This window comes from Crocodylus porosus, unplaced genomic scaffold, assembly GCF_001723895.1.
Source record: "Crocodylus porosus isolate Cpor-Errol unplaced genomic scaffold, CroPor_comp1, whole genome shotgun sequence".
Classification (NCBI taxonomy): domain Eukaryota; kingdom Metazoa; phylum Chordata; order Crocodylia; family Crocodylidae; genus Crocodylus; species Crocodylus porosus.
The window spans coordinates 1,138,953-1,151,518 of NW_017728928.1; the positions used below are offsets into that span (position 1 = coordinate 1,138,953).

The window sequence follows — 12,566 nt, forward strand, 5'->3', positions numbered from 1 at the left end:
CGGGCCGCCTGGCCGCGGCCGGCCCCGCCGTCCAGCACCCGGGCCACTTCCAGCCGGGCAAGTACTTCCCCTCGCCCATCTCCATGGCGGCGCACACGGGTGAGTGACCCCTTCCTTCCCTGCGCCCGGCCCCGTGCCGCTGGCTCTGGAGGGCCGCGGGGAGGCCGCAGCTCCGGCCTGCCGGATGTAATGCTAGTCGCGCAGGGCCACCCCGAGCTGCTTGGGTTTGTTTACGGGCTGCTCGAAACATCAGAGGAGGGTTTTTCTTTTTCTCTGTGCGTGTGTGTTTTTTTCCTCCTCTTTTTTTGGCAGTTTAAAAAAAAAAAACGCAGCAGTAACCCTTCTTATTGCTCGCTTGATGAACTGTGAATACTAATAAAATTATATCTGCTTTAATGGGATTACAATTAGTGCGTGGATTAAAAGGGATGGCATGAGATGGACTAGAATGGGGGAGTTGTCAGCTGGGAGCAGCGTCAAAAGGCAACTGTAAATTTCCTTAAAAAAAAAAAAAAAAAAATGCCGCGCCAAAAAAAAATGGTATAATTGCTAATGGGCTTTTAGCAGGATGAGATAAAATAAAAAAGTGCCACTAACAAAGGCCCTGCATCCAGGCAGACTTACTTTGAAATGCACCTTATTTAAAATTATTACATCATCATTTTTGCAGGTGGCTCCCCAGGTGAAGTGTGGCTTCCCTTTTACAACCCCCCCCCTTTTTTTTTCCCTGTTAAAAGGAAAAATATAAACAGAAAATCAGAACAATCCCCAAAACCCAAACCTGGATATGCTAGTGGTCTCTGGGATTTCCAGAGCACTTGCATTCAGATGTCAGCAAGGTTCATTTTACAAAGCCAGCCGGACAGGGCCCCTGCTTAGATTTGTTTGTTAAATCTTTCCCCCGCCCTGCTTTCTGTTGGCGGCTCCGTCTTGCTTCAGGATAAGCCCTGATTCCAGCCCGGGTGAATTCCTGCCTCTGACTTCCCTGAATCGGGCCCACAGCATAATTAAAAAAAATGAAAAATATATCTCATCCCTGAAGTCTGCAGTGGGGTTCGGGTTTCGGGGGGAAATTCAGGGAGAGGAGAAAATTTGAGGTATTTGCAGGTAAGCAAATCGGTGATTCCGCTAGAATAAATTATTGATGGTATCTTGACACTGAGTGTTTAATTATAATACAGAGAGAGACCTGGCCCAGACCAGAGGCCATTGAGTGTGAATATACAGACTAGGCTGCGTGGAGCTTTGCCAATTCTCTCTCTCTCTCTCTTTTTTTTTTTTTTTTTTTAAAGCTGAAAAGGTTATTAATGTTCCCTCGCCGTCCTGCTCGCTGCGTTCAAACGTAGACGCCGAGCCTCTCGGGGAAGGCAGCAGGCAGAGCCGCCTGCAAGTGGGGCCGGCTCGCTGGGTTTCCAGGCTGAGCCTGGGAGAAACAGAATAGTAATCATGAGGATAATAATAATAATGATAACAACAACAATAACGATAATAATGGTGGTAATAATACTAATAATTGAAATGCACAATGCGGAAGGGCCCAGGAGGAGACAGCTCTGTCGGCTGGGGGAGGGTGCGGGCGGGAAGAGAATGGGCCCTTTGGAAAGTGCCATTTTATGTCCGGTCAGGCAGTCGAAATTCCAGGAGGCTGCATTAGTTGATCGAGCATTTATCCTAACGCTGCCCGGGCTGTGGATTTCTCTCCCCATGGAGATCCTCGCCTCTTGCTTTCTCTACAAACCATGCTCTCTCTCTCTTTCTTTCTCTCTGCTTTTTTTTTTTTTTTCCCAAGCTGACTCAAAAGACCTTGATTTGGAAGTTAGCGTTTAATGTTTAGCAAATTGTTTTTCTTAAAATTGAGTGCTGATAGTTTTATAATCCCGCCGTAGAGATTTTTATGGTAAAGTGCTGTTATAGTAACCTTGTCACAAAAGGTGCAATTAAAATGTTTGGTATCATTATTTTTAGTGCAGCGTGAGATTTTTTTTTTTTTTTTTTTGTCTGTAATGCAGATGGTCCCAAGTCAAAGCTGTGAAAGTTTAGAAAAAAATAAAAAAGGCAGGATTATTCAGCAGTGTTTCTGCCGCGAGCAGTTGGGGTTTTCACATGGCTGTTGACTCTCTTGTTTAGCAAGAGAGAGGGTTTAATCTCGCAGGGAAAACCCCAAATATCAAACTTTGTTGTGTTTGGGGTTTTTTCCCCCCTTCCCCTGGCAAGATAGCTGCGTGTTTCAACACTTCAGCCTGAGTGGAAATGACAATAAGAAATAATCTGAGAGCTGCCTGGCTAGGAATCCAAATATAATCATCAGACTGATGAATAAAGATTAATTGTGAGGACCCCAAACCAAGGATTTCTAATGGAGCACCTCTTTCTTTTGCCCCAGTCTCCCAGTCACCAGGGATAATAGATCTTGGTAGAGATTCAGTTATCATTAAATCCAATGAGAGAGACAATCATTTCCTGGTGAGACATCCCCTGCAACGCAAGGCCCGCTTCTCCCCCCAACTGTCTGGTCCTTTGGTATTTTTCTCCCACCCCCACATTATCATTATTATCGTTGTTGTTGTTATTATTAATAAAGAAAATTCATTTTTGTAAATACCTCATTAACGCCCTGACACCCGGAGTGTTTTTGCAACACAGTTCCCAGCATTAAATAGGTGCTAAAAGAGTTACTGTTCAAAGACCCGTTCTAAAGACTCTAACCATCTTTACTTATAAATGACAAGTAGCATGAGACATCAAAGGCAGCGCACAGATAACAGCTAGGAACTGCCAGGGCTGATCTTTTGCACAGAAACTGTAAGGCGCGCGGTGTTACGCAAAGCAGCTGCGGTTAACGCACACGCTGGGAAATTAAAGCCCAATTTTGGAATGCGCCTCTTTCCCCTGGGAGCTGCGGCCCCATCACATCTAATTATTCCTATAAGACGTGGAATTTTGCTATAGGAATATCCACGCCGCTGCGCAGGGAAGACGCCACCAAAGCCCGGGTGCAAAGCGTGCCTCCTCCACGAAGAAACCGACACCCACTGTTCTTAGACACCCGCCTCGGAGAAGCTGGGTGACATACGGATGTCCAAATGCAAAGAAGTCTGTTAAAATAACATGGAGAAGTCTAAAAATAAGCCTCCAGAAATGCGCGTAAAAAAACCCCAACACACACACACGCGCGCACGCACACACACACACACACACACACACACACAACCAAATCCAACAAGAGAAAGAGCTAAAAATATTCCGGGCTTTGGCAAGACCCGTGGAGTTGAATAAATTCTGCAAGAGCCATTCGTGGGGAACTCCGCGTGTTCGCTTACGGGAACGTTGCTCAAGCTAATAAAAATTATAATTTACTAGCCACCGAGCTTTTCACGAGTCTAAATGTAATTGGTTGGGCTTCTGGAGTCCATCACTTCCTGCTGGATGAAGAGATTGGTACTGGAGTTTGTGACACAGCAGAGAGTGGGAAAAAAGGCAGGTTCCCGCGATGCCGGAGCTGGGCAAACGCTGGGCGAGGCTGCTCGCCCTGCCGGCGGCGCAGCGCAGGCGCCCGCCCGGGGACCTGGCCTCGCGGTGCAGGGGGAGTGGCGGCGAGGCAAGGAGGATCTGCTGGAGATACTCGGGGCGTTTGAAACCCGGCGCCGCTCTTCTCGTTTGATAAACGCTCGAGCACCTTTCGGAGTATGTTTGAACAATCGAGATACACTCCAGCGGGCTGATAGGACGTGTGCTGTCAACTTACCTATGTCATTAGCGCAGGCTGTAAGCATAAATAATGGGAAAGCGCAGCTCCTCGGCGAGGGAAGCCCTCCGCTCCCTGCCGCGCACCCAGGCACAAAAGAGCCCTTTCACCTGCTCCTGCAACCGGGGCCCTTGAAGAGCAAGATCCAAACCTCCCCGCCGGCCCAGCGCCTCGAACGCGTCGAGGAAAATGGAGCCACCGAGTGCAGCGTGAGGGCTGACCCCGCCGGCTGGCCGGGATGGAGAGCTAGCCCGGCTGGCTTGGGGAATCACGTGGCAAGTCAACTCCTTTCGTCCTTCTCTCCCTCCCTCTCTTCGGCCACGGGGCTGTAGGACGGCGTGGAACAGTCATTAGCGGCGATGATTAATAACGGCCTAGCCCAGTAGATAAAGCCAAGTAGTGGTTTGGACAGCGGACGGCCTGGGGAAGGTGAAGAGGCGGGAGTGGAACAGTCCCCGGGCCAAACCTTGGGGCTCTGCCGTGGCCAACGCGGCTCGTCCGACTCGGGCCCATCGTCTCGCCCGCATCCGCCACGTTTGTACCCGGGCACCACGATGCTGCCCCTGGCTCTGGGTTATGCAAGGGGCAGAGTGCAGGGCACGTGTGGCCCTGCAAAGGGGCTCTCACTTGGCTTGCCTTGAACACGGGACCGTGCCTCCCGGCGCGCCTCGCAGGGCGCACCAAGGTCAGAGGCGGACGCAGGGGCCGTGAAGAATGCAAGGCAGGAACGTCGCGTTTTGTTTTATTAAACCCATCACTCACAGCCACGCCGTTATTGCCAGTGGTGCTGCTGGGGCCCAGAGCACGCACGTGGATGTGGATGGCCGGGGCGGACCCTGGGAGCTCGCACACCTGGCTTCTCTCTGTTCTTCTGTGCCCGTGGCACCGGGTGACCGTGCTCAGCCGCCTCGGAGGAGGGTGCCAAGCACTAACCCCAGTGGGATCCTTGGCCTGGCCCTGAGCGGCCTTCTGCGTGGCAGAGCCTGGGTGCCCGCCCTGCCTCGCTGCTGATACCACTGCAGCCGCCAACGAGCGTTTTAATTCTCCTGCTGAATTCCCACGGGAGCTGCACGTGGACGTGCCCGATACGCGCAGACCAGCCCCTCCAGGGAAGTCCCTCTGGCCCTGCGTTCAAATGCCGTCAAAGAACCGAACGAGCGGTGCGGGATCCGCGCGGAAACCCAACAGACCCAGCGCCACCGGGGGAAGGGAAGGCAGGGGCGTCCCGCCACTGAGCCACGCACCCTGACCCGTGTGAGCCGGGGTGGCAAGGAGCAGAAGCCAGCCCTGCCTCGTTAATTAATGGCACATGGGGCCCGGATGCCGTGGCAACGAGCCCGCGGCTAACGCCTCTCCCTACATAAAACCAGGGAAGGAGCAGCGGAAACTTCCACCAACAGGTTCTGCGAACTCGATACTTTATGCGGGACCTGCATTTTTGCCCTCCTGACATTTTTATAGGCTAATATATAGTCGAGCTCGTGCCGGCCTATTTGTCACTGCAGCGAAGCTCTCGGTTTGTTGTAATAGATAATCATCCTTTCCCCGCGAGCGCCGGCCTGGGAGGGATCGGGAGGCCGAGGTGCGGTGAATGGGGGGGGAGCCAGGGTGGGTCCCGCTTTCCACGCCGTCCCCCGCGTGTCTCAGCTGCAAGCGCCCCGTGCCAGCGCCGCGATTGTCTCGCGCTCCAGTGTGCTCCGCCTGCAGCTGTCTCTGTGGATTAAATTCCAGGCCGGGCTCCATGGAGCACATTGCGGGTATTTATTTATTTCACTCTGGCCTTGCCGAGCGAGCGGGGGCCGTGAAGAGGTCAGGCAGTGGGGGCTCCGCGGCCCGCCTGCCTTCCTCTTTGCTTTTTTTATTATTATTTTTTTAAACGGACTTGAGATTGTTTCTCTAATTTCCTAAGACCTTGAAAGCAGCTCGTCCACGTCACCAGAGGCTGTTGAATGGGAATACAGGAGCCCTTGATCTTGTGTGCACACACACACACGCGCGTGCATGCACGCAGATCCGCAGCTGTGTCTCCTGCTGAAACCCACCAAGCAGGATGGAAACAACAAAAGCCGAACTGGTCGGGAGCCAGCGCGGAGGAGAGATCTCCAGGCGATCCACCTTGCAACTTTTTCCTTAATGACTTTAAGATTTCATCTTAATTATTCAGGTGTGCGTGCATGCATGCGTGTGTCCGTGCCGTGTTCCCCCAAGGGCCGCTGGCTGGCTGGGATCAGGGGACGACCTTCTCCTTCCAGCCGTGATGGGAACAGGTCGGGCGAGTGTGGGGGTCCAGGGATTTGGGGATCACTGAGCTATCCATCATTTGGGAAGAAGGCTTTTCATCCTCCCCTCCCCGTCGCCGGTGCTGCGGTGCGGCTCGCCGGCCCAGCCTCTCTGGAACATGCGCTGCATTTTAAAAAGTAGGTGTCAAAGTTAAAACAGATTTGGAGATTAACTTGTCTACTCATTATTAGCGACACTCCTGCTGAAGATTACCGGGCGGGTGGGAGGTAAGAGCACACGTGTCAGGGAGAGAAAGAGCAGGAGATGGAGAAACCCAAATCTGGCAGAATTACCCTTGAGTGGTTTCATCTGTTCATTAGTTATGATTCGGAGCAGTGCACGTGGCGTGTGCGTGTCTGCAGGGAGACAGCGAGGCCGGGCGGGGATAATGGTGCAGTGCGTGTACGGGTCTCACCTGTGGGCGCTAAGTGCCTCTAACGAACGCCGGGAGGATTGCCCCATGGTGGGGAAACGAGCCCTCGGTGCCCCGGGGGACTGGGAGGCCAGAACCTGTCTGCTGGGTGGAGTCCGTGGACACCTGTGTTGCGTGTCGTGGTGAAAGTCAGGGATGAGCTTTGCATGTGTGCACGTGGGTGTGTGCAGGTGTAAATGTGCATGAGTGTGTGCACGTGTAGAGGTGTGCATGCGTGTGGGGCTGGGGAGCAGGGAACCCACGAGGCCTCTTTCTCCAGCCGAGCTTGGGGAAGCCAGTTCAGGCCAGGGGAGCCTCGTGGGCTCCAGGCCCGAGGCTGACCCGTCGCAGCCGGGGGACGGCCTTGTAGCCCCAGCATCTTGCCATGCCAGAGGGGCTGGACCTGCCCCATGTGGATGCCTCCCCGCTCCCCGCACCTCCAGAAGTGCGCCAGAAAGACCCCAGCCGCGTCAGTGCAGGCTGGGGCCGTCCCTTCCCGGGGTCTCCTCGTGGCCCTGCCGGGGGCTCTGCCCAGTCCAGCGATGCAGCGTGTCCCCCGCAGCCCTCCTGCACCCGTGGGGACAGGCTGCAGCCAGAGCCCCCTCGCCGTGCTACGGGGACACGTACAGCAGGCCAGGCATGTCCAGAATGTCACATGCCCTGTGTGGTCCCAGCACACGTGCCCCGGCCAGCCAGGGACAGGCCTTACTGCGCCCATAGCATCCCCTGGAGGGGCCGGCTCCTTGGGGGGGCAGGGGAGAGGAAGGGGGTCTCATCGGGACCTGACCCGTTCGTACTGAGCATCCTCGATCTCCCTCCACGGCAGGTCCTTGTCCAGACCCTTCTGCCCCCGCCTTGCTGGGTCTGAGCAGGGCACCGGGCTGCCAGCATGGCCCAGGGCTCCTGCTCCCAGAGCCTGGCTCTCCACGCTGGCTGGCCGGGGGCGGGGGATTCCTAGCATCTAACTCATCCCCCCCTCGGTGCTCATGGATCATGTCCCAAGGCCACGTGGAAATGACTCAGGGCCAGGAGAGAGCGTGTGAAGAGCCGCACGGCTCTGGGGAGCTGAGAGCATCGGCTGGGGCTCGCTAACCCCGTGGGGGCCCAGAGACTGGGGGGCAGGAGAGCCGAAGCGTGCACGTGTGTGCTTGTGTCTGCCCATGTGTGAGCCTGTGTCTACATGTGTGCTTGTGGCTGCGTGTGTCTGCCCATGTGTGGACTTGTGCTGCCCATGTGTGCATGTGCAACGCACATTTATGTGTGCACTTGTGCCTACATGTGTGTGCATACGTGTACTTTGTACATGCGTGTTTGTGCATGTGTGCTTGTGTCTGTACGTGTGTGCGTGCGTGTGTGCATACAAGTGTGCCTGTGTCTGCACGTGTGTGTGTGTGTGTGTGTGTGCGCGCAAGCCAAACAGTGCCTCCCCTCCCAAGAAACCCCCATGGGGCAGGAGTGGAGGTGGGATGGGGTCCAGACCACCACCTGGGAGGGGGAGGAACTGGCCCCAGCCTTTGCCAGCTGTGCCCGGTAGAGCGATGCCCAGGCACCAGGGTGAGGGGCTCTGCCCAGGACAGCGCTGCACGGCTGGGGCCCCGGGCTTCCCCGTGCTGTGGGGGTGGGAGCTGGGCAGGCCGGGGGTGCCAGGCGGCCGTGCTGAGCTGTTCCGTGGTCCCGGCTGGCTCCAGCCCTCCTCCTCCTCCCGGGGCAGGTGCCCACATCACAAACACCAGCGCCAGGCAGGCGCTAATTGGTCCCTGCGCTGCAAGAGACCACGGACTGTACCGGCCCTGGAGATCCAGTATCTCCCGCGCGGGCTGGGTTGGGGCGTCAGCGGCGGGGCGCGCACGCGCGTGTGTTTGTGTGTTGTTGCGCGCATGTACGCTGCATGGCTGCAGTGCTCAAGGTCACGTGGGAGCTGGGCAGAGGGCCCAGGAGTCCGGCCAGGCAGGGCTGGCGCGTCAGCTCCGCGGGGCAGGGGCTGTGCAGCGTCTGGCTACCCCACGCCCCGCTTCCCCGAGACCGTCTCCCCAGGCAGGAGCTGAGCTCAGCTCCCCGGCACCGGCCTCCTCAGCCTGTCAGCTCGCGTTTGCCACCAGCGCCTCGCCGCCTTCACCCGCTCGCTGCCATCCATTGCCTGGTCCCCGCACAGCTCCCGCGCCCACTGCCACGTCCAAACTTTGCACGGGGCCGTGATGATGATGACGATGTTTCTGCAAACGGCGCAGCCATGCGATTGATGGCCGCGGGCAGTTTGCGCACGCGGATGGAGTGGAGGGGTCGCCGATACTTCCCCGCCGCAGCGTGGGAAATGATGGATGGGGACGTGGGGAGTGCAGGGCTGGGGGGCAGGCAGCAGGCTCTGAAGGGGAGGGGGTGGCCATGCTGTGGGGTGTTAATTGGTATCCCTTGGCCATCTGGGTGGTGAGGGGCCGTGCCGCAGTGCCGGAGGGGGCAGCTGTGTCTTTCCTCTCTCCTGGTGTGTCCCTGAAGCCCTGGGTGCACGCCAGGCACCTGGGATGTCTGAGAGTGCCAGGACCCAGCTCGTGTGCTGCACCCTGCTGCCCTCAGCACCCCGGCGTGGACGGTCTGTGCCCCATGGCGCTGGCAGGCCAAGGGGGAATAGATGCAGGTGGAGTGGGGCAGGGCTGTGGGCAATGGGGCACTCTCGGGGCTTCGCGGCCAGGGCTGGGGAGCCACGACCAGGCCACGGGCTGTGATTCCAAGCCGTGGCTGTCCACGTCTGTCGTGCCCCCGGAGCTGCCCCAGGTCCGTTGTGCCTGGCGTGTGCCTGCCCCAGGGCAGCAGCTTGGCCAGAGGAAGCCAGTGCCTGGGCCAGGGGAGCCTTGGCCATGGCCGGCCAGGAGAGATGATGAAATCTGGGAAGAACCGGCAGATTTTGGCCAAACGCTCCCTGCTCCCCAGGCCCCAGTGGAGGATGTTGCATAAGGCTCATCCTTGCCCCATCCCATCGTAACCAGGAGGGAGGGGGAGCGCACCGCCCTCCTCGGGGTCCCCCTGAAAGCGCTAGGCCGCGACCTGCACCCAGCTCTGGGGTGGAGCCAGACTCCTGCCCGCTGCCCCGAGCCAGCCAGGCACGTGTGCCTACATCAGGGTCATGCTGTCTCAGATGTGCGCACAGCTGCATGCATGCACATGCCACCGCCCTGATAGCACATTCAGGGAGGCTCCCATGCATGCGTGGCTGTGTGCCAGCCCTGGCGCCGCACCTCCCCTTCCAGCACACCAGCTTCTGGGAACAGGGCAGCTCGCCCAGGCAATCCTGAGTGGGGTGGGAGCATGGGGGGGGTGATGCCCGGGCTGCTCTTGGGCCCAGCTCCGTGCACGATGTTGTGACCCAAAAATAGACCCAGCATCATCCTCCTCCTGTCTCAGCTGTAGCCCTGCTACCCTGCCTCGATGCACAGCCATGGCAGGGCCTCCTGTCTGGTGCATGATGGGAAGCCCAGTCCTCCTGGCCTTCTGGGGTGGGGTGAGGCACGGGACCGGACCTGCAGGGGCTTCCTGCTCCACTCTGGGTATAACAGGACAAGACCCAGAGGAGAGCGCAGGCCTGGGAGGGCAGCTCTTTGTGCATGCACGTGTGCACGTGCACATGTGCTCATGCATGTGTGCGTGCGCACATGTGCAGGTGTGGGGGCTGCTGCCGAGGCCTGCGCACATGTGTCCGCATGGCTGGTTGCGTGCTGTGCACCGCTGGCGTGCTGGGGCGGGGAGTGCATGTGTGGCAGGCTGCGCACTCCCCCACCCGACTGCGCACATCGGGGCGTGGGCCTGGCTGCATGTTCATGGCCAGTTGCCTACTTCGGTGCACACAGACCCCGCCGGGGCGGGGGTGCATGTGCATGACCCAGGATGTGTGCATCTGCACGTGCATATGCGTGTGCGCATCCTGGCCAGAACCTGCTCTGCAGCGCAGCAGATGCAGCCTCCCTGTTCCTCCTGGGCCGGGGTGGGGGATCTCCCAGCCCCCCGGGGCAGTTTCACAGGGAGGCCGCGGCCCCCCATCCCAGCCAGGGGACAGGAGGAGCCTTCCCCCTCCCTGCACAGTGCACACCATCCCCCTGCCCCCCCAGCCCTCCTGGTGCGCCTCACTCCCAACTCGCAGCCCCAGGCAGGACACGCTGTGCTGAGACCTGATGTACTCACCCCTGGTGTCAGGCCTGCCAAAGAGAAACCCCCAGCTCCAGCTCCAGCCCACCCTGCATTTTTGGCAGGTGGCTGGAACCAGCTCTGCTGGAGTCTCTGGTTTAACCCCTTCCTTGCCCCTGAGCAGCACCTCGGGTCCCCCAGGCTGGGCCCTGTGCCCCTCTTCCCACCCAGCATAGCTCCCTCATCTCACAGACACCACCATCGCCCTGCCTCAGTTTCCCCTCCCCTCCCTTTGCCGGTCTGGGCTGTTTGAGACGGGGCTGTACAGTGCCAGCAGGGCTCTGCGTCCCCGGGGCCCAGAGCGCGCTGAAAGAGGGGCTCGCTCCATATAGCCTTCCGCATTGGCTCTGCTGACACCCCTCCCCAGTCCTGACCGCAGCATCCTGCACTGCTAGTCACGGTCCCCCCAGCCTTGCTGGTGCCCCTCACTCCCGACCCGCAGCCCCAAGAACTGCCCGGCCAACCCTTCCCCTGCTGGCCAAATCCTGCCCCCCCTCGGATCCCGGCTCCGGAGCGGTGCCCTGGTGCTGAGTCACGGAGCCGGCCCCACGTGGGGAAGGAGGGACGGGGCGGGCGCGGGGCCAGGGAGTTCCCGGCGGAGCTGGCTGCCAGGCAGGGCTGAGCACTGAGTCTCCGCGGCTGCTGGAGGGCCCCCAACACCCCACGCCCCTCCAGCGCCTCCTTGCTGGGAGCAGCCCCAGCCAGCGCAGGGTGCCTAGCCCTTTTCCCACCCCCGGCCTGGGGCACCTCTGGGGCAGCCCCACGGCCCCTTCCTCCCTCCCCAAGCAGCCCCGCAGGGAGGTCGTCCCACGGGCCCGGTGCTGGGCTGGGACCCCTGCAACTCCTCACACCCCCGGGCCCCAGCCTTGCAGGGACACCCGTGCTGCGCCAAGCCCGGGTCCCAGCCCCATGGCGCTGAGAACCAGCACCGGGGCCAAACGCTGGCCGTGGGAAGGCCGTGGCCGGACCCTCCTGCTCCCCTGGGAGCCTGCCCGGGTGCTGCCCTCGCCAGCTGCAGCCTCCGCGTGCTGGGCGGGGGGGCTGGGATGGTGCCATCGGGGGCACTGTGGCTGGAGGGGAGGGTGAGGCGCTGTCTGTCCATCCGAACGGCCCAGCGCCGTCCATCTCTCCCTCGCCAGCTGCCCCAGCAGGGTGGGGGGCAGAAGCAGCCGGGGTGCGGGAGAGAGGCCGGGCTGCGCCGGGAGCCGCGGTGCCAGGGGCGTGAGTCAGCGGGTCGGAAATGCCAGCAGCGTGTGAGCATGGGGGGCGGTTTCAGCCGGGCTTGGCCTGGCCTCCATCCCTCTGCCGGCTTCGCCCCCAGCCTTGGGCCATGGAGCTGCTCCCCCAGCACCAGCCGGCAGCACGGGGCGGGGGGGCCCTGGTGCGGGGAGACTCCACGCCCCATCGCGCCCCCTGGCCAGCATCAGCCCCAGCGCGCTCTCAGCTGCGTGTGCGCGTGTGAATTATGTGTGCACATCTGTGCAGGAGTGTGGATGCATGTGCGTGTGTCTGTGGGCCTGCGTGTGCACGTCGTGTGTGGGTGTGGACATGGGCGTCGTATGTGAGCATGCGTGTGGGCATAATAGCATGTCTGAGTGCATTCATGCGCACGTCTCTGTGTGCGTGTGTACCCGTGTGTGTGTGCATGCATGCATGCATGTTCATGATTGTGTGTGTGTGTGTGTGTGTGTGCGCGTGCGCACGCGTGAAGCGGGGGGGGGGGTTCCAAGGCTGGGAGAGGCCCCAGGCAGCCGAGGGGCAGGCAGTTCGGGAGTGAGGGGCACCGAGCACCATCCACCCCAAGTGCCCTGGGGCGAGAGCGGCCGGGGAGGCCCCGAGCTGTGCCACCCCCGCCCTGGCCCTGCCCCTGGGCCCGGCATCCTCCGGTTCCCCGGCTGGCGCGTGCGGCGGGGCCGCGGGCTGTGGGAGAGCCGGAGGCGCGGGGTTCTCAGCGCA

The 12,566-nt window shown here is 59.8% G+C and overlaps 1 protein-coding gene across 1 annotated transcript in view; it reads left to right on the forward strand.

Annotated features, from left to right (window-relative positions):
- Window positions 1-2: 2 nt before the first annotated feature.
- The window catches only part of BAHCC1 (BAH domain and coiled-coil containing 1), a gene marked incomplete at its 5' end in the record, with an annotated part of 27,689 nt that continues 15,125 nt past the window's right edge, over window positions 3-12,566 (forward strand). Inside the window, 2 exon segments of the mRNA XM_019542791.1 lie at window positions 3-99; window positions 465-483. Coding sequence (XP_019398336.1) covers window positions 3-99; window positions 465-483 — 116 coding nt within the window.